At 40.4% G+C, this 27,567-nt stretch overlaps 1 protein-coding gene across 1 annotated transcript in view; it reads right to left on the reverse strand.

The window, feature by feature from the left end:
- The window catches only part of Nipal2 (NIPA like domain containing 2), a 78,465-nt gene extending 54,793 nt beyond the window's left edge, over nt 1-23,672 (reverse strand). The window contains exons 1-2 of the mRNA XM_003479881.5: nt 23,489-23,672; nt 455-523 (exon numbers count right to left, since the gene is read on the reverse strand). Of these exons, the coding sequence (XP_003479929.2) occupies nt 455-523; nt 23,489-23,620 (201 nt within the window). The 5' untranslated portion in view covers nt 23,621-23,672. The remainder of the gene's footprint in view (nt 1-454; nt 524-23,488) is intronic.
- Nucleotides 23,673-27,567: the final 3,895 nt, after the last annotated feature.

Below are 27,567 nucleotides of genomic sequence, written 5' to 3' on the forward strand. Positions count from 1 at the left end.
GTTTAAAATTAATATTTTGTTCAGTTTTTAGCTTAGCAAATCATCAGTCTTCCAGTTTTCTATTTCATTTTGGTTAAAGTTCCTATTCTTTTTTTCAAGATCATTCATCTACACAGATATATTTAACATAATATATATTTAGCAACAAAAAACCCAAAATCTTTGAAATCTTCTATTTGGGTGTAAGTCTGTAAAAGAAATCAAGATGCTGAAAATCAAGTCAGATGGATGATTCATTGATTAGACATAGTAACCACCTTGTTTAGAATCCACGATACTGTTGGAGGTTCAAAAAGAAAACAATTATTTTAAAATAAAAAGTGAATGTAATCTAGCCTGGATTATATTTGTCTCTATACCAATAGGATCATAAAATGTATTTTAAAATATTTTTAATGAAAAAATTATATTCCTGGATCAAATTACAGGGCTAGAAAAATAAGATTTTCCTTACCTGAATATTTAAGGAAATACTGATTACCAGATTTCCTAAAATGGCCAGCAAAGCTCCAAAAAGGTGAATCTGTAAAACAAAACATTTGCCTTAAACAGTGCCATAAATAATATTTGTAAGATATTTATTGAAAATAACGTGGTCCTAGCCAGGTGAGGTGGTGCGAACCTGTAATCCCATCTCTTGGGAGGCTGAGGCAGGAAGGTCAACATGAGTTTGAGGCCAGCCTGGACTACACCGTGTATTCAAGGCCACCCTGAATTACGTAGTGAGACCCTGTCTTACAAACCTCAAGAGTAAGAATAAGAACAACAACAGCAACAACAATGATTTAAAAAAAACCCCAACTTGGTCCTTTATGGAACTTTCTAGGTATTTATCTGCCTCAGTCACTAAAATAAAGAAAACAATCTGCTGGGCACAGTGGCACATGCTTGTCATCCCCACAACTTGTAGGCTGAATCAGCAAGACGGTCTCAAAACTAAAAAATGAAAGCCTGAGGATTTAGCTCAGTGCACCCTGGGTTCAATCACACAAACACACATGAAAATAGTTACCAGTTTTCTCTCCCCAACCAACATGCTTCTAATTCACCCTTTCTGTCCATTTTTCTCTCTCTTAATCTGTTCTGAAGGACGGTGGTATGAAAGAAAGACCAGTGGACTTAAAGGAAAACCTGAGATTTAAACCTGCAGTTTTCTAAATGAACGTGAACAAGTTATTTCATTTCCCGGCTCCAGGAAGAAGGGGACATTGATTCACTGTCTTCAGAACTCGCTTTCGCTCCAAAGCTCTAGGGTCGCCACTAGGCTTTCCCACCATGTCCCTCGCCAGAACCCACGTCTCTGCACAGCTGACTGTGTCACAAGTGAAACACTAAGACTCATGCATGCCTAGAACTTCTAAAAAGTTTATGAGAACCGATAACATAATGCACGATGAAATGAACAGCTACTTTGAAGAAAAAGAGACACTAAGGTACCCAGTGCTGATTCTGTAGCATCATGATGTGAAATCCAGCAATATTATTACTCTTTGTTCAGAGTGATTTAGTCTGTGTTGTTTTGTTTAATTTCAACATACATGAAGGTATGGACAGCTATTTTGAAGAGAATGAGAGACATTATGGCAGCCTTTGTTGACTTCCCTATTGTCTGGTCTTAAAGACCTAAAATGCCTTCATCTTCTCATTTTGATCAGTTCTATACTATTTTGTTTTGTATGAATTCACTGTCATGTGAAGGAAGACATGGACAACTATTTGGAAGAAAACAAGAGACAATATGATAGACAGTGAAGATCTCCGGTTGTCTTGTTTTGAAATCTGTGTCTCTTACATTGTTATCTTATGATCTGTTTTGTTCTGTTTAATTTTACCCTCTTTAAAAATAAAACCAACAAAACAACAACAGCAAAGTGAAACACTATGCCAGCTCCCGGAGGCTGCCCTCCCCTGATCTCAGCTGTTCAAGGCACACAGATGAGCTTACTTGGCCTCACGTATGCAGTACATGCCACCCCGATCAGATGGGCCCTTGGGAAATTAGAATTTTAAATAAAAGCCTGCCAAGAAAACTTGCCCAGACCAAGAGGACATGCCCGGACCAACCTGATAATAAAACAGTCCTTCCTTTGTGTAAGCTTGTCTTAACAAATGGCCTTAAAATGTAACTTGAAATGATCCTGTGTGTAACCCCTGTCTTTAATGCCTTTGTCTAACTGATGGCCTTGCAACATAATCTAAATTGTTTAAACTCCTTTAGCAACCCAAGATGTCACCCTGTCCTCCAATCATAATGCACCAAATCTGCCTCTGCACCTCCCTCTTGCTTTCCCCCTAAAAGCCCCAGAACCTCACCTGGCAGGGCTGACTGGGGAGAGACCCTGGTCATGCCCACTGGTGTCATAAACTGCCTTCTAAACCTCCTTGGTGCTGTTTCTCCCTCGGTCCTGTCTGTTTTCTGTAACAACGCTACCCTGCTTTCCTAGATGTGTAGCTCCCTGCCTCAGCCAACTCTAATCAGACTTCACCCTTCTGGCCTGCAGAGTTCCACCCCGCTAGAGGCCTTCTCAGACTATGCAGAAAACCCTCCTTTTCTTTCTTAAGGCTCTGACTGGTAAGTAGCCCTTATATCACCTTTAACATTGTAATGAGAAGGCAGATTCTCTGAGGAAGGCCAACCGAGTGTTTCTGTTGAGTCTTGTACATTATCTACTATACAAGCTTAGGGTTTTAATAAAAACTGGCTTGAAAAAACATATGTTGGCTGAAACAAAAAACTTAAAAAAACAAGCTTAAAAAAAGAAGGTCTTGTATGCTGCTCGAGATGTTTGCTGTAGGTAGCCCATGAATTACTTGATGACTTCAAAAGAGGTGCATTTGCTCTCATGTAAGTACAAAGCTGTATCTTATGTCAGTATAAATTAGCAATAATACAGGGCTCTTCCCCTTCTAGTGTACAGTGCCCACCTTTTAGCTAACTTCACATTGCAAAGAGCCATTTTAATTTCAAATGAATGTCATAAGCATGAGAAATTCTTTTCAAGATGCACAGTCTTTGAAGTTTAAAAGCTCTATTACATAAACTGAAGTGAAATTCAGCATTTTAAAAATGAAACAGGAAAGTTAAATAATTTTATAGTTGATATATAATATCCACGGTCTTTAATCAGTTAAGAATTTTCTTTTCCTAATAAACATACTTGGCAATCATTTTGATCACTGTTCCTCATGGGGACAACAGTATCACAATAGAATATGCTATTTCCATGCTTTCTATTTACAACCGAATGCATTAACCAGGAAAGCAAAGATGCAAAAGAAATTTGGCATTGGATGGGTAATTATGAAAATCTTCCATAATTATACAAGTAAATCATTGAATAGAAATAAATGACTTCAAAATTCTTTAAATCATTCACTTATTCATTCAAATGACAACAGCCCGGGTGTTTAAAAATTGGTGGCAGGATGTGGCAATTATTTTTTTGGATGTGCCACTGAAAGCACAAGCATCAAAACAAAAAATATATAAATTGGACTTTGTTAAGATTAAAAACTCTTGTGCATCAAAGGTCATGATCAACAGAGCAAGAAGGCAATCTGTGGAACGGGAAAAACATGGACGGCCACAATACCACATGTAAAAGACACTAAAACCCCCCACTATAACACACACACACACACACACACACACACACACACACACACACACAAATATCCTGGTTAAAAATGAACAAAAGACTTGAATAAATATTGTTCCAAAGGACATATACAAATGGCCAATAAGCACATGAAAATAAGCTCAATATCACATATCATTAGGCAAATACAAATCAAAACCCTTGCACACCAAATACAAAACTACCATAAAAAATCAGATAATAACAAATGCAAGGAGCTAGATAAATCAGAATCCTCATACCTTGCTGGTGTGAATATAAAGTGGTACAACCCATCTTGGAACATGGTTGGCAATTCCTCAAAAAAGCTAATTATGGAATTTCCATTTGACTCAGCAGTTCTCCTGGGGACTTATCAAAGAGAAATGAGAACACATGTCCACACAAAAACTTGTATGCAAATTCATAATAGTCCAGAGTGGAAATAATACAAATATCTTAACTGACAATGTATAGTCACAATATTATTTAGCCATAAAAAAGAATGAATCTCTGATAATGCTATAAAATGGGCAAATCTTGGAAAGTTTGTGCTAAGTGGAAGAGTCTAGTTATGAAAGATCAAATATTACAGTTTCATTTATATGAAACGTCTTGAAGAGAAGCATTTAGAAAATACATTAGTGCTGTGATTACAGGGTAAAGGGTAATTAACTGCATAATGGTGTGAATATGCTAAAAAGCCAATGAAATGCTCACTTTAATGAGGGAATCGTGTGGTTTGTGAATTAAATTTCAGTAAAGTTATTACATAAAATAATTTACAGACATTCTCTCCCAAGGACATAAAATGTTACAATGTAGCTCTCTCTGTATTATTCCCCATCCAAGATGTAACTGTAGTTGATACATTTGTTTCATTTCTTTCATTCCTAGATTTTTATCATATTCTTTTTAATTTGTTTTTTTACCTTAAAAACCCTTTACTCATTAGTTTTTTCTCTTTCTTATTTAATAGTATATGTAAGTACAGCTGTGCATTATTACCTTCTAAGTTCACCGGTTTAGCTGCAGGTATAGTTTTTTTTTTTTGGTTTTTTTTTTTTTTTGTTTGTTTGTTTTTTTTTTTGTCTTTTTCCTTTTTATCGGTACCGGGGATCGATCTCACGACTGCCTGCTTGCAAGGCAGATGCTTATGCTGCTGAGCTAAATCCCCAGCCTGCAGGTATAGTTTTGACATGTGCAGCATTGTTAGTCCATTCCAAATGTTGTTTAATTACCTCATTTTTAAAATCTGAGCTTTACGTTATTCAGAGGTGTGTTTTTAAAAAGCTTCTAAATGAATGAAGTGTTGGTCATCACATTGTTACTAATTTCTAACTTTAAAGAGATGTCAGAAAATACGCTGCATGTAAATCAGCATTTGCTTCATGTCCCAGTACATAATAGTCAAATTTTATAAATCTTCAGTGTATGCATCCAAAGAAAACTATTGCCAGATGTGGTTACACACAGCCATAATCCCAGCATTCTGGGAGTTCCAGGGAGGAAGATCACAAGTTCGAGCCTTGCTTGAGCAATTTACTGAGATCCTATCCCAAAATAAAAAAATAAAAAGGGGCAGGAGATGTTGCTCAGTGTAATGTGCCTGGGTTCAATTTCTAGTACTGCCTTGATAATTCAATAATTAATATTGAATTACAAATATATATTTATATTACTCTATCTTCTTTTATATATTCTATTTCTGTTGATCCATTGCTCAGATCTTCAACATCCTTATTAAATTTGGACTGCTTTGTCTATCACTTGGGAGGGGTGCTATACTAAAAACCTACAGAAACATGGATTTATCCATTTTTTTCCTTTCAGAGATACTGAGCTTTTAGTTTACATAATTTAAGGATATCGCTTTGATACATACAAGTTCAGGATCATTTTACTTCCCATTTAAGTATTCCTTTTATCATTATGTATTGATCCTTAATTTCAATAGTCTTTCTTAAAATTTACTCTACCTGATAATATTATAACAGCCTTCTTTTGATATTTGCCTCTTCTCACATCATTCCACCTGGAGCATTTCGTGTGTTTGTTGTTTTTCGCTTTTGAGATGGGGTTTTGTAATGCAGTTCAGGCTGGCCCTGAGTTTAGTGTGTAGCTGAGGGTGTCTCTGGCCTCCCAGTGATTCTCTCGTCTCAGCCTCTTGAGTGCTGGGATAACAGGTGTGCACCACCATGCCCAGCTTTCTTGGAACATTTCTGTGTCATTACATTAAAAAATTTTTAAGTGGCAGAATTATAGGTAGAAGATGACGTTTTGAACTATATGTGCACCAATTATCATATGCATTATTCACACAGTTACCATTCATGGTAAGAACACTCTATGTCTGCTCTCAACATTTTCAAGAATATAGTGTTAACTATAATTACCACACTGCACATTAGATCTCTTGAACTTATTTCCTCTTAATGGATTTTTGTATCCTTTGACCAATATTGCCCCATTCATCCATCCATCCATCCATCCATCCATCCATCTATCCATCTAAACCAACACCACTGTGTCATTACAGTGATTCAGTTGAGTCACTTTATGTGAGATGTAACTAGACTAAAGAACACAGACTGCCAAATAGGGGCATTTAGTTTACAAATACTTATTGTGACTACTAATGTATTTTCATTTGTTTCTATTGTCTTCTTTCGTATTCATAGTTACCTTGCTTTTTCTTTGCTTTCCTTCCCTACATGCTCTTAGAACTGACTGAGTTTCTCTTATTCTCTCCCTCACCTACTCTATTTTTTATAATTACTATTAAAATTAAAACTTGATATAAATATGGATTCATAGGAAGGCACAAAGAGTTGTATAGGGAGATCTATGCATCCCTCTGCTTCTCATGCCCCATGTTAACATCTTACACAAAGAGTAAATTATCAATACCAACAAATAGATCTGTTACCACTGACACACACACTTGTGTGTGTAGCCACCAAAATCACGATATTCCTCGGTACACACCAGAAGATGCCTTCTGTTTCCTTGCTGGGGATATGCTATCCTCTTTCCTCCCCATTAGCAACCCATAGCAGCCACTAATCTGTTCTCATCTCTATAAATGTTGTGCATGTTACATAAGTAGAATCGTGAAGTACATATACTTTGAAAATTGGCTCCCGCCACCCCAGCATAATTTCCTTAAGGTCCATTTAAGGTTGCTGTCCCACTGGCTCACTCCTTCTAATCGCTGAGTAGCCTCCATGGTGCAGATGGATCACAGTTGGCTTAACTATTCACTCATCCAATGGCACTCGAGTATTCTCCAACTTGGGGCTGTTAGGCATAAAGCTGCTATGAACATTCATGCACAAGTTCTGCATGAAAACATGCCTTCATTTCTCTGGGATAAATGCCCAAAAACCTAATTGCTGGGTTGTGTGGTAAGTCCATTTTTAGTTCTGAGAAGAACTGCCAGACTCTTTTCCAGAGTGGCTATACAATTTTACATTTTCACTACCAATGTACGAGTGATCCATTTCTCCACAAATTTATCATGCATTCTTGACATAAATCCTGAGTGTAATCAATATTCTCATCCTTCTGAGCATTACAAAATGAACTACAATTTCTTGTCTATTATCTTACATGTTATAGATTCAGATACTAGTGCAAGATGATATTTTAAAAATGCGGTGAATATTTAAATTTTTAAAAAATATTAAAGTAGAAGACACATTGCCATAAATTCCCCTCAAAAGATTCTCCCTCACTTTGAACACACTTATCCTATTGTTCTTGTCATTTTCTAAAGAATTATGGAAGTCCTCTTTCCCGAGTGTCTTTAGCTGTCCTGTAGTAGATGTCTGATGTCCTGAATCTACTCATAACATTAACCTTTCATGGTCACTTTGACTTTGAGCAAGAGCCAGAAGCCACACAGTGCCAAGTCTGGTGGATGCAGTGGATGAGGACACACCACAATGCTTTCATGACTCTGCCTTTCCGTCGGATGGATGCATGCAGCAGCATTCACCATATTTTTGATCACACCCCATAAAGACACTCATGAAAGAGCACGTCCTGGACCACTGCTAAAAGTTCCAAGAATGATGGATGAGTGTGTTCAAAGTGTGGGGAAGTGCCCTGAAGTGGATTAATGACAACGTGCCCTTTACTCTAATAAATGTAAAGTTTTTTGTCAGGAAAGCTGATTAATACAACCTGGCACAGAGAAATTGTTTGTTAAGAACTATTTGAACTAGGCTACTATCAGATCATGAAGTATACAGAAATAATAGATTTTGACCTTTGGTTGTAGAAGAACCTCAAAGTGAATATGTTTCAACTAATTGAGATTTGAATACACTGCTTAGTGTCTGTGGCAGAAAAATTTTACATAATCCAGATTTCAAAAATTAAGAGAATCCATGAATGTACAATAAAAAGCTGCCAGCTGCCTTTTTTTCCTTGTTGATTTTTACCACCCAATGACTTCATACTATATTAAAAGAACAAGACATATAGTTTCAAACAGGTGTCAGAAAGTTTCATGATGATACTTAATACAGACTTGTATATATTATTCTTTATTTTCTGAGATTTTTCTCTAATTATTAAATATTGATTACAATACATTGAAATTATTTAATATACAACACTGAGTAGGACTGATATAGTAAGTCTTCATTAATTCCTACTATGATGCGGATATTGATGTCTCCCAAATGTCCATGTGTTAAAGATGTGGTCTTTAGGGTGGCGCTGTTGGGAGGTGCCATGAGCCTTTAGAAGGAAGGTCCACATGGGAGTCCTTAGGTGACCAGGGTGTGTCCTCAAAGGGCCATGAGGCCCCATCTCCCCCCTCTCTCTTTTGCCTCATGGTCATGAGCAGTCTGCCCCACCACACTTCCACCACCACCGCCATCAGCAACCCCCGCAGAGGCTTAAAACTATTAGGTCTGCACCATTGTGGGCTGGACTCTAAACCTGCAGGCCAAAACTAGTCTCTCTCTGTCTCTGTCTCTCTGCTCTCTCTTTCCTGCTAGAGTTCTAATTCTGGGTATTGAACATGTCAGCAAGTGTCCTACCACTGAGCCACATCTCCAGCCCAAATCTCTTGTGTTTATAATTTCATTTTCTCAGCTATTTTGTTAGTGTTGGAAAGTTAATACAGCGCTCTTAATTTTGGAGGTGATTCAAATATGCAAGCTCTTAAAAGAAGGTAGTCTGATGTCTAGTAACTTGCAGTAAGCTACTAATGCTGTTGCCAATTAGCAGCACTGGTAAATGTGCTTTACTGACTAAAAAAATCCTCGTCTGCAATCAGGGGTGTGCTTTATATACAGTGACAGGCTCTTAGAATGTTTTTTCACCCAATTAGATGAAAGCTGTTCAGTTTGTATCCTTATTTATTCAGCATGTTATATTTTCCAACATTTCAAACATAGATTTTCTTTTTCTCTCTCTCTCTTCTCTTGCTCTCATCCCCTTACTAATCTGGAAATTAGAAAAAAAGGACAGAAAGCCAGGGAAAGAGAGACTTAGCAACATCACACACATGATAGCAGTCAAATTTTGGCCCCAAGGCACCTAGGCCAAGTCTCAGTCTTTCCAGGAACCATGAAAGGTAACCTTCTGGTGTGGTCAGTGTCACACACCACATTTTTTTTTAGTTAGCAGAATTTGTAACTTTGTCTCAGCGCAAATGAAATAAAGCAATGACAATAGTTAGAAGGAAAGATTGTTTAACATCTTAATAACACGGTTATAGGCACAGGCCCAAACACTGGAGGATGCCCTTCATTTTTATAGTGTGCACTGTGTTGTTACTGCTATAGCTTAATCTCTGGCTTTTCTGGGCTGTCTTGGCAACCAGATGGTCAGCCACAGCAAACAGCTGATCCAAAATGAGGTTCAGACTATCAGCATGGATAAGCATTAAGATGTTGTTGAAATAAAATCTTTTCTCCTACATTTTTTTGATCCTAGGATATTCTTTAGCTATTTCACACTGACATGTCCCGCTGTGCTATTGGCCTGTCATCTATGTCCAGGGCAGTTTGGCCAGATAGAGCGGGACATAATGCAACAGTGAGTGGAACTGGTGATAGTCCGTCCCAGACCTGCCTTTGAGTTCAACCATATCCCTGGCTCTGCTTTCAAAACCTAAACTTAGGAGCAAGTCAATGTGACGCTAGTAAGTGGTTAGAAAGAATCATAGATTCAGAGCTTGTTTGGATCATGGTAATAGTTATATCTAACACGTGCCTGGAACAGTGCTGTCTCATACTGTAGGCAGTAAACATGCCAGACCTCGAAATTAGAGGTGTAATTTCTGTTACCAGCAATATGGCAGGTTGAGTATTTTAGGTCAAAGAATCAGCATTGAAATGACCTTAAAGACCTGCACAGTGAGGGGATGTGTCTGAGAAATGGGCATTCAGCTTTCCCCATAGTATAGTGAATCTTAGGAATTAACTGGGGTTGCTTTGGAATAGAGGAGAGAGTATAAATCTGCCTCGGCTGCGGCGTGTGTTCATTTCCTGTGGTTTTTGTACATGGTGCTTAAAAAAAAATTTATCCTACCACAATTTTAGAGACCAGAAGTCCAAGGCCAATTTTCTTGGGCTGAAATCACTGCGTTGAGAGAGCTACGACTCCTCTGGAGGCTTTAGGGGAGAATCCATTCCTTGCCTCTTCCAGCTGCTGCTGGCTGCTGGCTCCCTTGGCTTGCGGCTACACCACTCTGATCTCTGCCTCCATGTTCACTGGTGTCCCCGGTCCTGTGTCACATTTCCCAGCACCTCTCTCTGGTAAGGATACATGCCATGACTTTTAGAGCCCAACTGAGAGGTCAGGATAATCTCCCCAGATCAAAAGCCTCTTCTTAATCACATCTACACATTTCTTTTTTTCTATGCAAGGCAATATTCACCAGTGTCTTTGAGATTATGATGTGGCTATCTCTTGGGAGGTCACTATCCAGCCTACCCCAAGGAAAGTGTTAGAGAAGTCGCTCTGGGTGATATCTCACCAGGATACGTGCGTTTTGGCCAATGATGGAGCAAGTACAAAGGCAAAAGGTGTATGAAACAGGGTGTCCTGAAGGCCCTGGAAGCAGACGATCATACCATAGCTGACTGTGGAGGTAGGCAGGAGCCTCTGTGTGCCATAAATCTGTGGATGGTGCTAAAGCACACACATATACACACACATACACACATGTACTCATGCATGCACACACACACACACACACACACACACACACACACACACACACACGAGAGAAGGATGGGTCCAGATTTAGGTTTTAGAAGACTCATCCTTCCCACAACACTGTGTTACTGAACCTTCCATCACGACGGCAAAACGTCTAACACAGTAAACTTAAGAGGAGGAAAGACTTCTTTTGACTCATTGTTTCAGAGGTTTTGGTTCATGGTCACTTGAGCCTTTTGCTTTGGGTCTGTGGTGGCACAGGACATCATGGTGAGAGCAAGCGGTAGAAAGAGGCCAGGAAGAAAAGACGGAAGAAGAGGAAGGGCGAGGGTTCCAATATCCCCATAAGAGGCATGTCCTGGTGACCTAATTTCCTCCCATTAAGCTCCACATCTTCAAGGCTTCACCATTTCTTAATAATGTCACAGACTGGAGACCAACCCTTCAACACATGGGGTTTTGGAGACATCTGAGATCCAAAGTTTCCTAAATATGGAAGTTGAATAGCAGGGAGGGAGACCAGGATACAGGAAGTCCAATTAGGAGGCTGTTTCAGGAGTTCATACAAGAAATGGGAGCAAGGAGGACCGTTAATGACAAGAGGGCCAAAAAGCAGCAACATTCACAGGAGCAAACACTGCTTTCAGCCTGGAGTATGGTAATGCATATTGAATTACGATGGATTGGACTATTCTGACCACTAATCTCCTTCATTCTTGTAGATAATTGAGTTGTCTGAAAAACGAATGCCAACAGAGTTAAAACTATAATCCCATATGTGAAAAGGAGGGGAGAAAAAATTTCAGTCAGGAACAGATTTTTAATTTGCTATCTTGGTTATCACACACTATATAAGGTTATTGCATGCCTATCCTGAAAAAGTCTCATGACATTGGATCCTAATCTGGTGATTAAAAGCCAAGAGAAAAGGCCAGGGTTACATAACTCCACATATCCTTGTTATTCTACAAGCTGTTCAGTGCCAATTTCTAATCAACCTTAAAACCTAGGCAGAAAAACGCAACATATTGCTTTCCCATACGATGAAGAACTATTACATTTTGTCTTTTACTAGAGAACACATTTACTTACATAATTATACTTTCCTCATTTTTGAAAACCAAATTCCATTAAGGACAAAGTTTTAGATTTAGTAAGAGGCCCCCCTGTTTTTTGCTGCTCAGAAATTAAAGTTTCAGCAGAATAACTTTAGGGGAAAGGAGTATATTTAATAGCACATCCTTTGAGGGCTTTTAACACTTTATTAAAAGGAGAAAAACAATAGTTAAGAAAAATGTGAAATTTCAGGTAAGGAAGTCTTAAAGTTAGGACTATTACAACAAAACAATTTAATCCTGAATGATACTGGATCTGTCTTTGAATCAGAACAGGCGTACTGAACACAGGAAGTGCTATTGTCTGCACCAAGATCAATATAGGATTCTACAACCTTCAGATTTTGTAAGAACATACTTATAATCATAATTTATAAGACCTGTAATTCTTTATTTCCAAAGAAGCAGGACTGCAGATTGTCCTTTGCAGGTACAGCCCAGGGCCTGGAATCAGAGTACTATTTTAAACTGGATTCTGTGAGCTCACTCAACTGCAAGGCCTTCGTTGACAGCTGCCTGCGTTTCCAGCATACAGGCACCTTTGGGAAACAATGTCTAATCTTGAACTTCAACTGCAGCTTGCCAGCAACTTTCTTGTAAAACCGAACTCTGTTGTTTCTATCAGGTGTCACCCTGTGGGTGAGTTTCCGCCTCCACATGGGGAAGGATCATGATGTTGGCACTCACTAATCTCAGCCAGATACCCTGAGGCTCTTGCCAGCACCACACCATATTTTTCTAAAATTAAGGCATGAATAAAGTTTGAGTTTGCTACACACTTTGGACCTTGTGACTTGCGCTATTCACTACCTCTAAAGGGCCAGTCCTTACAGCCAACCTAATTCCCAATATCCCCAAAACTCCAGTTCCTGCTAAATTCTTGTATCCCTCTGGTCCAAGAGCTAGATCTCATAAACTTAATGGTCAACACACATACAATACCCAGAGGACTCATCAACGCTAATTGTTATTTGGGTCAAAAGACTCATAAAATGTTCTACATGTAAGTCACAGTTATTGCCTACTTTACAGCTGGGGCAGCTGCTTATCACACGAGTTCCATTCAAATCTCGCTCACAAAGAATTATCCATTTCTCCCCCTCTGTGACTCAGGCAGTCAAAGCCCAAGGTGTATTATAATATTTCCTTTTCTGCTTTGGCTCACTTATTTACAGTCACATAATGCATGTGACTATTAATTGTAATACATCAATGTGACTGGACCCAAAAACTGCCCAGGAGATTAGTAAAGCATACGCCTGTGTATTTCTGGGTGAATCACGGAGGCAGAACTTGGGTACTATATGTGGCTGCTGGCCCCGTTCTTCTCTGGCACTGTTCTGTTCTGCTTCCTGTCTTCTATGAACTAAGTGTGCTTGCTTTGACACATCCTTCTGCCATGATGTTCCTGTCCTAGGGCCAGCTGATCAGGGACCGAATCTCTTAGAAATGTGAGCTAAATTAAACTTTACTTTCTTTAAATTGTGGTTGTTGGTATTGTGTCCCAGCACATTGTGGTCCTGGAAGTCTAGTGAAGTAATTTATCAATTAATACAAGCAAGGATCATTTCATTTGAACCATTCCTTAAGTGCTGTTTTTTGAGCATTTTTTAATTTTAAAAAATTACTGAAAATTGGCAACTTATATGTTTCTGGGTACAAAGTAATATGATCTATAAATATATGGAATAATTAAATCAAGTTGATTGATATATCACCTCAATGCTTATCATTTTTATAGTGAGGATATTAAAAATCGATTCTTAGCACTTTTGAGATGTATAATCCACTATTATTACCTATGTTCCCCATCTGTGTCATAGATATCAAAAATACCCATCTTATTCTCCTGAGACTTGGTCCTCCCACCTCAAAACTTTTGTGACCCCCATTCTAGTCCATGCTCCTACGAGTTCAATGGTTTTAGCTCCACATGGAAGTGGAAACGTGAGGTGTCTGTCTGTCACACAATCCCAAGGTACAATGGCACAGGGTAATTAGTCTCATGCAGCACAATATGTTAGAATTTCATGTTGTTGAAACCAACAAAATTTCCTTCCCTTCCAAGGTTTAACAGCATTCTGTTGTGCATCTATACCACATTTTCTTTATCTAGTCCTCTGTTGGTGGTCACTTAGGCTGATTCCATAACTTGACTAATGTGAGTAGTGCTGCAGTGCCCATGAGAGTACAGATATTTCTTCAACATACTGATTTGAAATCTTTTTGGTAAATATTCAGATGTGGATTATATTGCTGGATTATATTAGTCAGCTTCCTGTTGCTGAGATTAAATGCCTGATACCCACAATTCCCTTGGCTAGTGATTTCTGGTATTCAGTCTGTGGCTAACTGGCTGTAGGGCTGGCACACTGTGGCAGAATGAGGGTGGAGGAGCAAAGTTGCTTAGTTCACGGCAGCCAGGAAGGAGAGAAGATGAGAAGCACCATAAAGGAAGGGGCCAGAGATCACATACAGACCCCAAGGTCATGTTCCATCATCTACCTGGACACACCCAGAAATGCACCTTACTAATTCCCTGGGCAGCTCCCAAGCCAATCAAGTTGACACAATTAAGTTTAACCATCACATCCCACCTCCCTGTTGATACTCAAACACATCTCCTTAAACCATACTTAATTTCCAAATAAACATGATCATATGTTAATAATTCCATTTAATATTATACAACTATCTTTGGTATAATCAGGAACACAATAACTCCCTTCTCAAAGTTTCAACAGTTCCGGAATTTTTTAAAAGTCAAAGTCAAAGTTTCTTCTGAAACTCCAGGCAAACTCTTAGCTGTGAATCTCTGTAAAAAATGAAAAACAGTGAAACAAAATCTCAAGGTAAAATGGCACAGGGTAATTAGTACCATAATAGGGAGATAGAAAGGAATTGGACCAAATCAAGATGAAAACTCAGCTGGGCAAACATTAAATAGTTCCATGTCGATCATCTAGGACACATACTAATGAGATGAAATTTCCAGAGGATTTGCTGGTTTGACCCACATAAGCCTCTCTTTTGGGCAGGCTCTACTCATGGCATGCCAAGTCCCTCAGCAGACAGTCTACATTCCTGGTATCTCTACTTTGTGGGATCTCCGCTGAACTCTGCCTTCATTTCCACAGCTTCATACACTGACCTTCTGGGGCTCTTTGCCTGGCCTTCTAGGTTTTTCTTTGAAATCGTGTGGAAGCCCCACTGGTCCCACAACTCTTGCATTCTGCATGTTGCTAAAAGCAGCATCACATGGATGATGCTCAGGTCTGCTGTCAGTGAGAGCAACAGCCAGGCCCCTTTGAGCCATGAAAATGAAGTGGCCTGTGAGTGCCTGGATGGCTGATCATGGTCAAATGAGTCTGGGGAAATCAATTGTTTGAATGGCCCTTCTTGAGCAAGGGTCTCAGGAGTCTTCACAAATTAAAGACGTATATTTTTGCAACCTTGGGCCTGCCATAGGGGGATCTTGCTGATTTCTGAGATGCCCTAAAGCATCTTTCTTCTTGTCCTTATGCAAAGTATTTCGTTTCTTCTTAATGGTGCTCATCTCTTCAGCAATCAATCACACCTCCTTTGGCCTCAAATTGGCTTCTAGGTCAAAGTTAAAATTTTTCAATTTTTCCTTTCTTTTTTTAAATCTCAATTCTTACTACAAATCTGACTAAAGACAGTGGTACTCATGCTGCAGCATGAATATTGGGTTGCCTTGAAACTTCCTTTGCCAGATCCATTAATCAGTGCTATAGATACTGGCATCCTACAAGAGTCTGAGGATATGGAAAAAATGTAGACAAATTTTCTGATGGAGTGCAGCACAGATGGTCTCTAGCTAGTGTAGTTGAACAAAGAAGTCCTTTTTCCCAACAGAAACCTCACGAGCCTGGCCTTTCCTGTCTACATTCCCAATATTCTGATCTTCTGAACTCTGACAGGATTATTTATCAAATTCTGCTTACAGCATTCTAAGCCTTCTCTACCCTGCATCTTCAAACCTTTCTAAACTCATCCCTTAAACCAGTTCCGAATGCTTCTGAACTATATTGTCAGGTACAGACAGCAACTACACCACTTCTTTAGTATCAGTTTTCTGTATTAGCTTTCCCATTTTTGGGACCAAATACCTGACACCCACAATTTGAAGGAGGAAAAGTTTAACTTGGTTCATGATTTCAGGGAATTCAGTCCACGGTTAGCTGGCTCGAAACATGAACACTGGTAGAAAGGCATGATAGAATAAAGCTGCTTAGCTCATGGCAGCTGATAAGCAGAGCAGGAGAATAACACCATGTTGGCATAAATAAGTCCCAGACCCCAATGTCATACCTCCATGACCCACCAGACACACCCACAGTGTGCTTTAGTAATTCCCTGAGTTTAGTCGCTACATGTTATTGTATGAATGTTCTTATTTTTTTGAGGAAGTTTTTCAAGTATTTTAAAAGCATTCTCCCCACTGTCAGACACATCCATCCATGCATATACACATACACATCACAAAAATACAGCTACATTTTGAGAATATTGCCCACGTTTTCTGACTTTTTAAGAAATATCATTGCCCAAATATCATTGTCTTTTACCTCTATTAAGAAGGATCTTTGGGGGAAAAAAAGGCCAATTTTTATAAGATGAAATTTTGGTTGCATTTCAGGCCCTCAATGTTGATTAGGTGACCCAGATTTTTCCCTTTGATTTTTCCATAAGTAGAGAACACTAGAGACTTTCTAGAATCTCTTTGATAGGGAGAAGTTAAGTCTAGAACTTAGAAATAAGTCACTGCCTAGAAATGATCCTAATGAAAATGTTTCAGAAGCTAATTCTATTACTACCCAAGTCCCACCCACAGTCCTTCTTTGGGGTGCCCATAAGCTTTAGGGACATCATATCAGGATCTTGGCAACTGATATGGAACAGAACACAGACTGAACCTCATTCAATCAGATTACAGCCCATGATTTCTCATTATACCTGAGAAAATCAAATGTTCTCCTTCTGGAAGTGAAATATGTTGCCTAGAGAGGTGAGCCTACTAAAGGTGGGGCCATCAACCCTGAAGAACAAAATAAGACTGAGAAACTCAGTGTTCACCATGTAGGACAGCCCCCGATCAAGGTCTGCCTGAACTCAGACTCCATTCAAACAGATTCGCTCATCATCATCATCATCATCATCATCATCATCATCATCATTATTATTAAAGCCAGTAACAATAAGTTTTGTACAATCTGCAACTTAAAGCTTCTTAACTCTCAAAGCATTCTTGGTAGGTAGACAAGTTCGAAAGCCAGAACAGAGACTGACTTCTGTTAAAAGCTTAGGAAGTCACGCCAGGTTCCAAATTCTTGAAAGAAGGAAATAAGCTGAGTGGGTTAGGGGTGTAGTTCAGCAGAGTACGTGCTTAGCATGCACAAAGCAAAAGAGAAGGAAACAATTTAAGAGTTGCAAAGACAATACATTCTAGTGACTTAGGAAACCAGTGTGGAGGTGACAGGCAAGCAGCAAGACACTTATTTTATGCAGACCTAGTATAACCTGTAAGCTTAGGGTGGGTCTTTAAAGGAACAGTGACTAAATACAATCCTCTGTGAGGCGTGGAGCGTATGACTAAACTCATGTCCACCTATGTTTACACAGTCAGCACCTCTTGATGTGTGTCAGTGATGGAAAGTGGCCACGCTGAGAGTGGCCATGGGCCCAGCAAGTGACAAGGTGAGGCAAAAGTGCAGGTGTGTACATCTCGGGGAGGAAAGTAGAACGTTGTCGGCCAGGTCTTGGGTAATTAGGACACTCTGCTGGCCCATGACAGACTGAATACAGAGAACTGACTATATAAAACAGAAGTCAGTTGAAGCACAGGGCAAGAGACGGGGGTGGCTAATAAAAGGTATAAACTGAATAGAGAAATACTAGTTCTTCAGGAGAAAACAAAAACAAAAAGCTATGAAAACCTAAGCTAAAATAAATGGCACAAGGTCTTATGTTAACCCAAAATGAGGCTTTTTGGGCTGAGAATGCTGGCCCCTCTGGTTACCGTATAATCAAGGTCTATGAAATATGATCATATGTCTGTCACCAAGCACATCTGCCAGCTGTCATAAGTACTACACACCTTGAATCTCTCCAACCCAGAAGACCAGAAAGTGGCAAAAGACATGGAAAGAATCCTTGCCTTAGTATTTCAAGATACCAAGTGTGCAGTTAGGAAATTACTCCAATTTGGAAGTGTTCTGGGATGTAACTGCTTGTAGCCAGTGAAGGGGAGGCCAACATCAGAGAGAGGGAGGAGACACGAGGTATGGAAACAGTGGTTATGGTTAAGGACAGCAAAGCTGCATCAGAGAACCTACAAAAATCCTCTCATTTCATTTTCAATGAGCTAAGCCCCAAAATTATTAAATTTACCAGAAACCAATATTTTCTGACATTTCCTATAACAGAGGTTGTTTACAACACTAATAATAATAGCTAGTGTTTATTCTGTACTTTCCATATCTCTGGTACCTTGTTAACTATTTGACATGCACTATCTTATTTTATTTTTACCACTATATAAGGTAGGCGTGTATGTATTATTTCCATTCCAACAGAGTGCTGAGAAGTGGAGAAATTAAGAAACTTGACAGCAAATCTAGTAAAGAGGCTGAGCTTTCAAAACTGCAATATACAGGAACAAAAGAACAGCTCTGAAAATGTCCTTCTTTCCCAGTGAGCTCTCAAAGGCCAATCTGAATATGCATCAACATTTAAAAAAGCAACTGTTTAAATCATTCTAATCAAATAAAAGGAACACAGCACACATGTCCCACAGATTGAATGGGCACAGCAATACTAATGTTGTTTTTAAAACTTTTTTTTAAATCACTGTAGAGCATCAAATAGAAAGCTACAAAGATAATTATCTGGATGAATTACCACAACAAATTATTATAAGGCAAACATCCTTCTATCCACTACTGAGATCAAGAAACAGACGCTGGGCCCATCAGGCCGCCCTTGCCCCATCCCATCACGACGCCTACCCTTCTGCCAAAGAATCCCAGGCCTGACTTTGTGGCGGTCACCTTTCTGCTGCTTCTTTATCATCCAAACCTGAACCCCTAATCATTGCACTTGAAGAGTTTCTTTTCCTACTGTGTCTTTTAAGTCTACTTCATCTACTATGTCTTTTTTTATCCATTCTGTCCCTATTTTCCCCCTATAAAAATAATTTTTGAGGAAATCAGGCCATGTAAATCTGGAAACTGGCAAAATTTCTAGCCTGGATTTGGCTGAGTACATCAATGCAAATATTATGAATCAAGCCATAAGGAGAGCGTCAGGTAGATTTAAATATAAACACCTGGCTTGCCAAATTCACAAGAACACTAAAATTCAGTTCCTTGAATAAAAAATTCCTTTTTTAAAAAAAAAATTAAAAAGTATTGATACAGTTGCTTAGCGGTAATCTGCTTTTTTCTTTATCTCCAAAAAAAAAAAACATGTAAAGGAAAAGCACCACATTGGTTGTATAAGGAAGGCCAAAAAACAAGTAAAAACGGAAAGGATTTTTCTTAGGAAGGAGCTGGAAATGATCAATGACCTCTCCCCAGTCTTCTGATTATTTGGCACTTTTCTTTAAGAGACAGTTCTATGCAGCTACTGGCAGAAAACAGATAGATGATAGCAAAGCAAAAATCAATGAAAGGGCAATATAAAACTCACTGCTATTTTTCTTAAGTACAGCAAGACAAGCATTCATTTCTCTCTTCACATTTGCTGTTACCACCACATTCTTGTCAAGCCTCAGTCTTTAGCAGTGTCCTTCAGGCATGGAATAAAAATAACTTTGCCCTGAAAGGCTCTTGCTATAAGATCTTGGGGAGAGTTACTCAGCACAAGTTTCCTACGTGAACAGTGAGGATAATGTGTACCTTACAAGGTTATTGGGGGCTCAAATTAGATAATAGCTATAAAGTGTCACACAGCAAATGCATAACAAATGTCAGTCTCTTCACTTTTCCTCCTCCCAGCCAAGTTAGATCAGTTTTCCTTTAAATCTGTTGACTTCCAAGATTCAAATCATTGAGGATCAAAAGTTCAAATAAAGGACATATAAATTCTGAATTTTTCATCTTATGCAGAACAAATCTTTCTAATAATGTCCTTGGAAATTTAGTTATCAGCAATGTGTACACCCTAACGAACCCACAATGAGGCCCTCCCTTCAGATTCCCTGTCTTCCTCCTCCCTTTCACAGCTCACAACCCCTCTTCTGGAGTGGTCCGTATTTATTCAATCACATAGCAGGAGGAAGGCCTGGACAGTTTTTACTCCAGACCTAATTTTACCAGCAAGGAAACTGAGAGACTGAAGAATTAAGTGACTTTCTCAAGTACATGCAGTTAGGTAGCAGCAGCGAGGTGACAGCTTCTAATAGCTTGCTGCAAACTAGATGCCCTTGGGGTCAGGGCTCAGCAGGTAAAAGGAATGAGAGGAACCAAGTGAGAGTCTACAGTGAGCCTTGGGAAACAGGGCCCTGGGCTGCTAAAATTTATAACGTTCCAGAAGATGATGGAAATGAAATTTTATGGTTAATCTCATTTTCAAATGTTGGCATTTTTTCAACTCCTCTGCAGGTCCATAAGTCCATGGACTGGACTTAAAACCACAGCTGGTCGGTGTGAGGCCTCTCTCTGCCTCCTGCTAACCCTAAATTCACTTTATTCAATTTGTTTTGGTTCTTGCACTTCCCACTGGAACCCCTCCCACCAAAACCAAACCCAAACACCATAACAAAACAAACCGAAAACTCCAACGGCTACTGATTATTTCTAAGACAGAGTCTAAGCTTCCTTGCCAGCTGTTTAAGGCAATCCAAGACCACAGCCTGGGCCCAAACCCTTCTCCAGCTTACAGTCAGACTTAGTCTCCCACTGCAATCACGAATGGCCAATGAATTTTCCTATAGGTGCAAAGAAGTGAAGGACACATGCCAGACCATGCTGACCATTTTTTGGTCCCCAGGCCTTTCCCTTGATGGAGTACCCACCACCTAAGTACTGCTATTGTAAAATGCTGCCCATCCTTAATGCCCAGTTCAAACACCACTTTACAAACACAAGCCTGATGGGCCCAGCTGAAAGCCACCTTCTCCGAATCTCTGTAGGCCTTTACAGCACTGACATGATACCACCACTCTTGTTGTGGAGTTACTTACATCATCTCAAGTACCTAGTAACATTCTTTTATCGAAGAGTCTGGTTCTTGGACTATTGTGACTAGCCTCACAGTGCTTTGTACTCAGCAGTGAGCTGAAAACATATCTTGGAACATTATCCTCTTATACAGAAGACCTGTGGATCCAATATAAAACAAAAATAATCTTGCAGAATTCAGTTTTCCATGTCTATACTCCTATAGAGGCTTTTAAACAAGTAAGTGGGCTCCCAAGTGCCAAAGGGTAACAGCCTCACCTCTTTGGTTCTCCGAACACCCTCTCCCCTGCTTGCTTTGAGATGATCTCCTCCCAAAACAACTGCATTTCTGCCATAGACAGCATGGCTTCTAAGTGGCCATGTTAAAGCTTCACCTAGTCCATGGAAGTGTTTCAATGGAACCGTCTTTTTGGATAGAAATGAGGTTAATGGGTCGGATTGGATAGTAATTCCTCTGAAGGGAACACACAGTGGGCTCTCAGCAAAGAGGCCCCATACAAAAATTTCCAAAGCGCTAAGGCTGGTAGAAACAAACAAGCCTCACTAAACCCCTGGCTAAGCAGCAACCGAGGCCACTGGTGGCTATGAGAGTCACAAACTTTTATCTAACATTTTATTTTTCTGAAGCCATCCTCATATTCGGCCATCACAATTTCAGTTAGTGTCAAAAATAAAATAAAATAAAATAAAAATTGGACTCCATTTTATTTTTACTGGCCTGACAAACTCTAGAGACACTCAATAAAATACTGAATGGAATAAAAAGCCCAATTTTTACTTTTGCTTAAGTCAAAAGTATTGCGATTACCTTTTTAGCAATAATTGAAAGAATAAACACCACAGTCTCATAAGATGGTCTAAATTTGCACAATGACAGAAAAGTCTGGTGTAGTTTTATCTTAAACGAGCAATAGTTTAGATGCCAGCTCACTGATTTTCATTAGCATATTCTGAATCCACCCTTCCAACATGTGCAAATGTGCACAGTCAAAGACAAGGTTAGCTTTGTGAACCTTATTTGCCTCACATTTATGTCACACGATAATCTGTTTTTGGGTATCAGAGAGCCAAGACGATCCAGAGTTCCGGGAAACGTTAAAGAAAACTAATGACTGCAGAGATTTCCACTGTGACAACAATGTTTTCCTCTGTTTGGATGATGCCGTGGTAGGTGACAGTTACTAACTCAATATGTTTACCAACGGGGTATAATTCAGACACTTTTATGGGGAATGCCTCTAGTGTAAGCACAGCATAACAGATGCACTCAAAGATGTTCCCATAAAAAGTGATTCTCTTCTTTGTAATTCCTGTGGGTAGAAGGATACAGGATGAGTGTTTTGGTCTCTCTACTTTTTCTATTTCAGTATCTTTTGTGGTAAAACAGACTTGAAACAATACTCTCCCTTCTGCTGAAAACTTGTAAGGTGGATATGTATATTTATTCTTTGTAAAAATAAATTGTCATTTGAGTTCAGAAACTAACATTCAAAGCACTTTTCAAACATAAAAGGAATCTAAACCTTTGATTCTGGTTAAGATCCCCCACTTAGACCAACACCAACAGATATTTTATGATTGTATTTTTGTGAAATAAAAAGACCCATGGTTTTGCTAAAGAATAAGAACAAAGTAACACATTTATGAAAACAGAAGGAAGCCTGGATCTACCGCATCAAGCTCACTCGCCCCCACTTAAAAGACCATAAATGCTGCTAGGGACGAGGCTAGGCCAGAACTTTTTTCTGATCTGAGACTCAGCCAAAAATAAATGGGTTTCTCCAGTCCCCTTTGATCTCGTTCGATGTATATTTCCAGCGTAAACTGGTGATGTTTAGGTTAACAATGTTTTCCCAAAGGGCTGGCAAGGAAGAGCGAGAGAGTCACGCCGCTGCAACCTGAGAATACCAGAGTCACCAGCACGGAAATGGGAGCGCTGTGCGGAGACCCTGGGGACACACCAAGCGCATCTGCCCGCGGCTGGCGCGGCTGCCCTTCAGGATTTCCTGCTTCGGGGAACAATGTCACTTTTTAAAAGTTTTGTACTGGAATAGGATCCTTGGGGGGAAATGGATGGAAATTCACGTCACCTCCCTGGAATCCTCCTGGGAGACGCGGGCTGGCTCGGCCTGGAGAGGGACACACGCATAGGCCCAGCCATGGATCTGCAGGGGCCCTGCCGCCGCAGAGGCGCGTCCTCGCCCCGCAGCCGAGGCTGGGAGCAAGCTGGGGTCCCCGCCGTGACCGGTGCACGGCGACAGCGCCCGCCAGCTCCTCCCACCCGGGCAGCCCCGAGTTCTGGGCTGCGCTGCGCTGCGCACGGAGGTGCCGGATGGAGCCACGGTCCGCGCCCCGGCGGCGGCCTTACCTGGTTCCTACGGTACCACTCGCCCGACAGCGAGCCATTGCCCGCCCCTGGCGCCCAGTAGGACAGGTTCCGGGAGAGCTCATCCAGGGCAGCCGCGGCCGCGTCCCCGGGGCCCGCGCGCGGCGCCGCCATCAGGTCTGCTCGGGCGCCGGGCAGCACCGCGTCCGCGCCTGCAGGCCGGCGCCGCCACTTCCTGTTGGCCCCGGGCGAAGCCACCTGGTCCCCGCCCCCGCCGTGGCTGCAGGTGGCCGGCCCTGCGCCGGGCCTCGGGAGCCCCCGCGCGTCTGCGCCCGCGGTGCACACCTGCCTGGCCACACCTGGCCACACCTGGCCGCCTCGCGATGCCCCTCCTAGGGTGCCTGTGCTTACAAACACTTGCCCAAGTAAATGGGCGGGAAAGGAACCACTGAGTAACGCAAAGCAGCTACATTTGCCAGTGTCTACCTGGCCAGTCCAGTTCTATCACATTTGAGGGATGCCATATATAGACTTAACGTTGTTTTTATCTGGAAAAGTCATGGGGATACCAAAAATATGTGAGCGATGAGATTAAAGATCTCTGCAATTAAACCGCAGTGCCTACTCTTGAGAGATTCTTAGAAAGGTCTCTTTAGTGGTAGCTACAAGACTCCGTTGAGTATCTGGGGACTGAGCAGGGTTCCTTCATATAAGAACTGAGCAAACCCTGGACACTTGCAAGGTAGTGTATATAAAAATTTGGAAAGGGAGACACATGTTACAAAGGATCCTGAGAATTGTAACCAGAAGTTCTGGTTTTACCTGTTTTCAGGTTCTGTATTAATTCCCAGCTGAACTGGAAGGGCTCCTTTCCTTTGAGAATTCTATGCTCTGTGATTTTATATTGTTGCCCAAAGCATTGAGACTTGGGATTCTTTTGTGTACACTGTGCTGGGATTCTTCTTAAATAATATACTTTGACTTCATAACTTCATGAAAAAGAGACGTTCGAGCAGAGAGATTTGCTGTCTAACAGGGAACAGGGAAGGAAGGCTGTGATTGCACATTGAGAAATGTGCAAATGAGAGAGGAAAGTGAGAAACAGTCATTTTAGTTACCGAAAACACAAGTCAGCTTAGAAGTTGTGTACTTTCTTTCTTAGGCAACTAAAATGTTCAGTGAACATTCAGTACTGATTAATTGGTCCTAATTTTAAGAGGCTGATTTATTTCAAATAAATACCTAAAGAAAAAAGTCTATTTGTTTTTGTTTGTTTTGTTTTTGAGACAGGATCTCACTATGGCCTTGAACTCACTATATAGGCTCAGACTCTCAAGTGCTGGACTTACAGGGGTGCACCCCCATGCCTGGTGAAAGAGTCTGTTTGTGATATTTCCTCTAACATCACATTAATTTGTGTTGGTGATTTAATTAAATGCTTCTTTCTCTTGATATACTTTAGGGTACAAGTAATAGAATATCAACAAAAGAGTCTTAAACAATAAACAACTTTTATTTCAGAGGAAATGTTTCTCTATGTGTCATGTCCATTTTTCTGCTCTGTCACACCTGAGAGATTGGCCTGGTCCCCTTGGAAAGGACAATGTCTACAATTCTCTTAGCCTTTTTCCCTCTAACATCTCATTGGCCAGGACTGGGTCATGTGCCCATGTTCTACCTGCAAGGTATGCTGGGAAAGTGATTCTTGGGCATTTTGAGCCTTGAGAGTTGCTGTGAGCTCTGCCAGCCAGTAAGAACAAGGGTAGAGTGGGGCTGGTGGAGGGAACCAGCAGCACCTGGCATAGTTGCTCTTTAGTGATTTCTATGAGCCAGATTGTAGAAGTCACACACACAAGTTAGTAAACTGATCATGTTACTTTCCTGTTTAAAATGCCTAGAATCCTCCCTATTGATACCATAAAGTTCACACGTTCTAAACCTGACATATGAGACACTATGATCTGGCCCTTGTACTCTGTTACACTCAGCTTGTTCCCACTTGATTTTTTAACTTAAAAAAATCATTTTTCAGTTTCTTTATTCTTGTTGAAAACCTCTAATTTGGAAGAAGATGGTTCTTGGTACAGAAAAGATGTGATGTAGAGCCTACGTCGTGTTGTTCCAACAGATTCCAAGATGCCGCTGCCATTGCTGCCGCTGTCCTAGTGCGTGTGGGTGGCTGAAATGAACAATTCGTGACCAGAGTCCCTTCCCACACAGTTCACAAGGAGGCGGCAACAGTGCTGAGAGGACTATTTTAGTCCCAGCCTTGTGGGCGCGGCTGCTGAGACTGTTCCTGTTTTGTGAAGGGCCCTGCCTTTCTCGGGGATATCCTGTTCCCTCTGTAGGATGCCAAGCACTTGATCAACCTCCTGCCCTCAGCACTATGGAAATTTGTCTTCCTCAGTTAATTTGAAGTGTTCTTTTCTGGTGACACATCATTTGAACCTGGACTTCACCACGAACTTGGAGAAGAGGATTATTTTCTGCCCACCTTGCTAGGCACCATACACTTGCAGCATTAATGAAACTTTTAAAAATATCCATCTTTAGCTGGGTGTGGTGGCACATGTTTGTAATCCCAGCCCTCTAGAGGCTGAGGCAGGAGGATCATTAAGAGTGCAAGGCCACCCTGGAAAACGTAGCCAGACTCTGTCTTTAAAAACAGAAAAATATTTAGCAAAAATCAGTCTCCCCTAGTTGATACAACAAGAATTTCACAAATGAAAAAGAGGCCTTCAAGGAAAGAAAATTGTTGCCTCGTGGGGAAAAGAAAGAAGGTTGTGATTGTTTCCTAAGGGAAATGTGCACAGGCGAGCAGGGGCTAAGGTGAAGAGGAATTCAGGTGTCTCACATCGTACGCAAAAGACAATTCCAGAGTAAAGACTTAATGAGAATGGCAAAACTTTACATCTTTAGAAATTTTAACGCATGAGGCAATCTCTACATACAGAGGCGGTTTGCCGGTTATTAGAGCAAAAATAATAAAGGCAGTCTCCTGTGCTCTATTCTGACTGCACGGCTTGTTTGCTGTGCAGCTTTGATCTGGTTGCTTAATTTCTCTGAGGCATTTGCTCATCATCTGTAAAAGGGAGATCACAAGTACCTGAAACATACAAGGTAATTAGTCCGTGCGAGCCTTCCATGAGGAAAGGATTCCTTAGACAAATACAAAAACACAAAGCACAGTGACAACATCACTAAATGTAAATAAAACAAATTTAGAACTTTTATACACTGACACCACAAGAAGTGAAAAGGTAAGTCATAAACCAAGAATCCTTGTCACACAGATGATTGACGAAGGAGTGACATCCAGAATATATAAATAACTCTTGTGGATTAATAAGCAAAAATCAGAGAACCCGGTGGAAAAACAGATAGAAATATACATAGGCACTTTTCATAAGAAACAATTCATAACATTTTATAAAATGAAGATATGTCTGTGAATTTGGCTCTGAAGTAGATCTCCAGAGATATTCTTATACAGAGACTACAGGAGAGATGTACAAGCATAATTGCACTTTCATAATAGCACACTTTCCCCCAAGCAAATAAGCCAACAAAACCCAGAAACAGGCCAAATGTCCGATAGGAACAATGGTCAAGTGAGCCTGATATGCTCATACAGTGGTACACAGTGATACGGCTGCCTGAACTTCAGATTCGTGGTACTCACACCAACGCGCGTGTACCCACAATCACAATGTCGGGTTTTAAAAGGAAATCCATAGGAGTTTACGTACAGTATGATTCAGATACATATGAAATGAGATAATGCAATGTTTAGGAGTAGATCTGTATGTAGGAAAACCTAAAGAAAATCAAAGGAAAATAAAAACAAACAAACTTTGAATGTTGGATAAATGCAAAAATTGGCCACATTCTATTTTACAAAATTGAGTGAGTTAGAGAAGGTATCATTTTATTATTTTGAAGATACACGTTTATGTCACACGTTCCTTTGTGAATGTATTCATAATGAATATGAAAGATTAACCCAGTAAAAACACAGGATTTGTAGTCAGAAGTTTCAACAGTTCAAGACTGGTAGACTTGGATTAAGTGCTGTGCTCTGCGCTTTGCTGCATGACACTCTGCAAATTCTGAGTTGGTTT

Source organism: Cavia porcellus, unplaced genomic scaffold (genome assembly GCF_034190915.1).
Source record: "Cavia porcellus strain 051 isolate PalLab524CR breed Dunkin Hartley unplaced genomic scaffold, mCavPor4.1 scaffold_10, whole genome shotgun sequence".
Taxonomy (NCBI): Eukaryota; Metazoa; Chordata; class Mammalia; order Rodentia; family Caviidae; genus Cavia; species Cavia porcellus.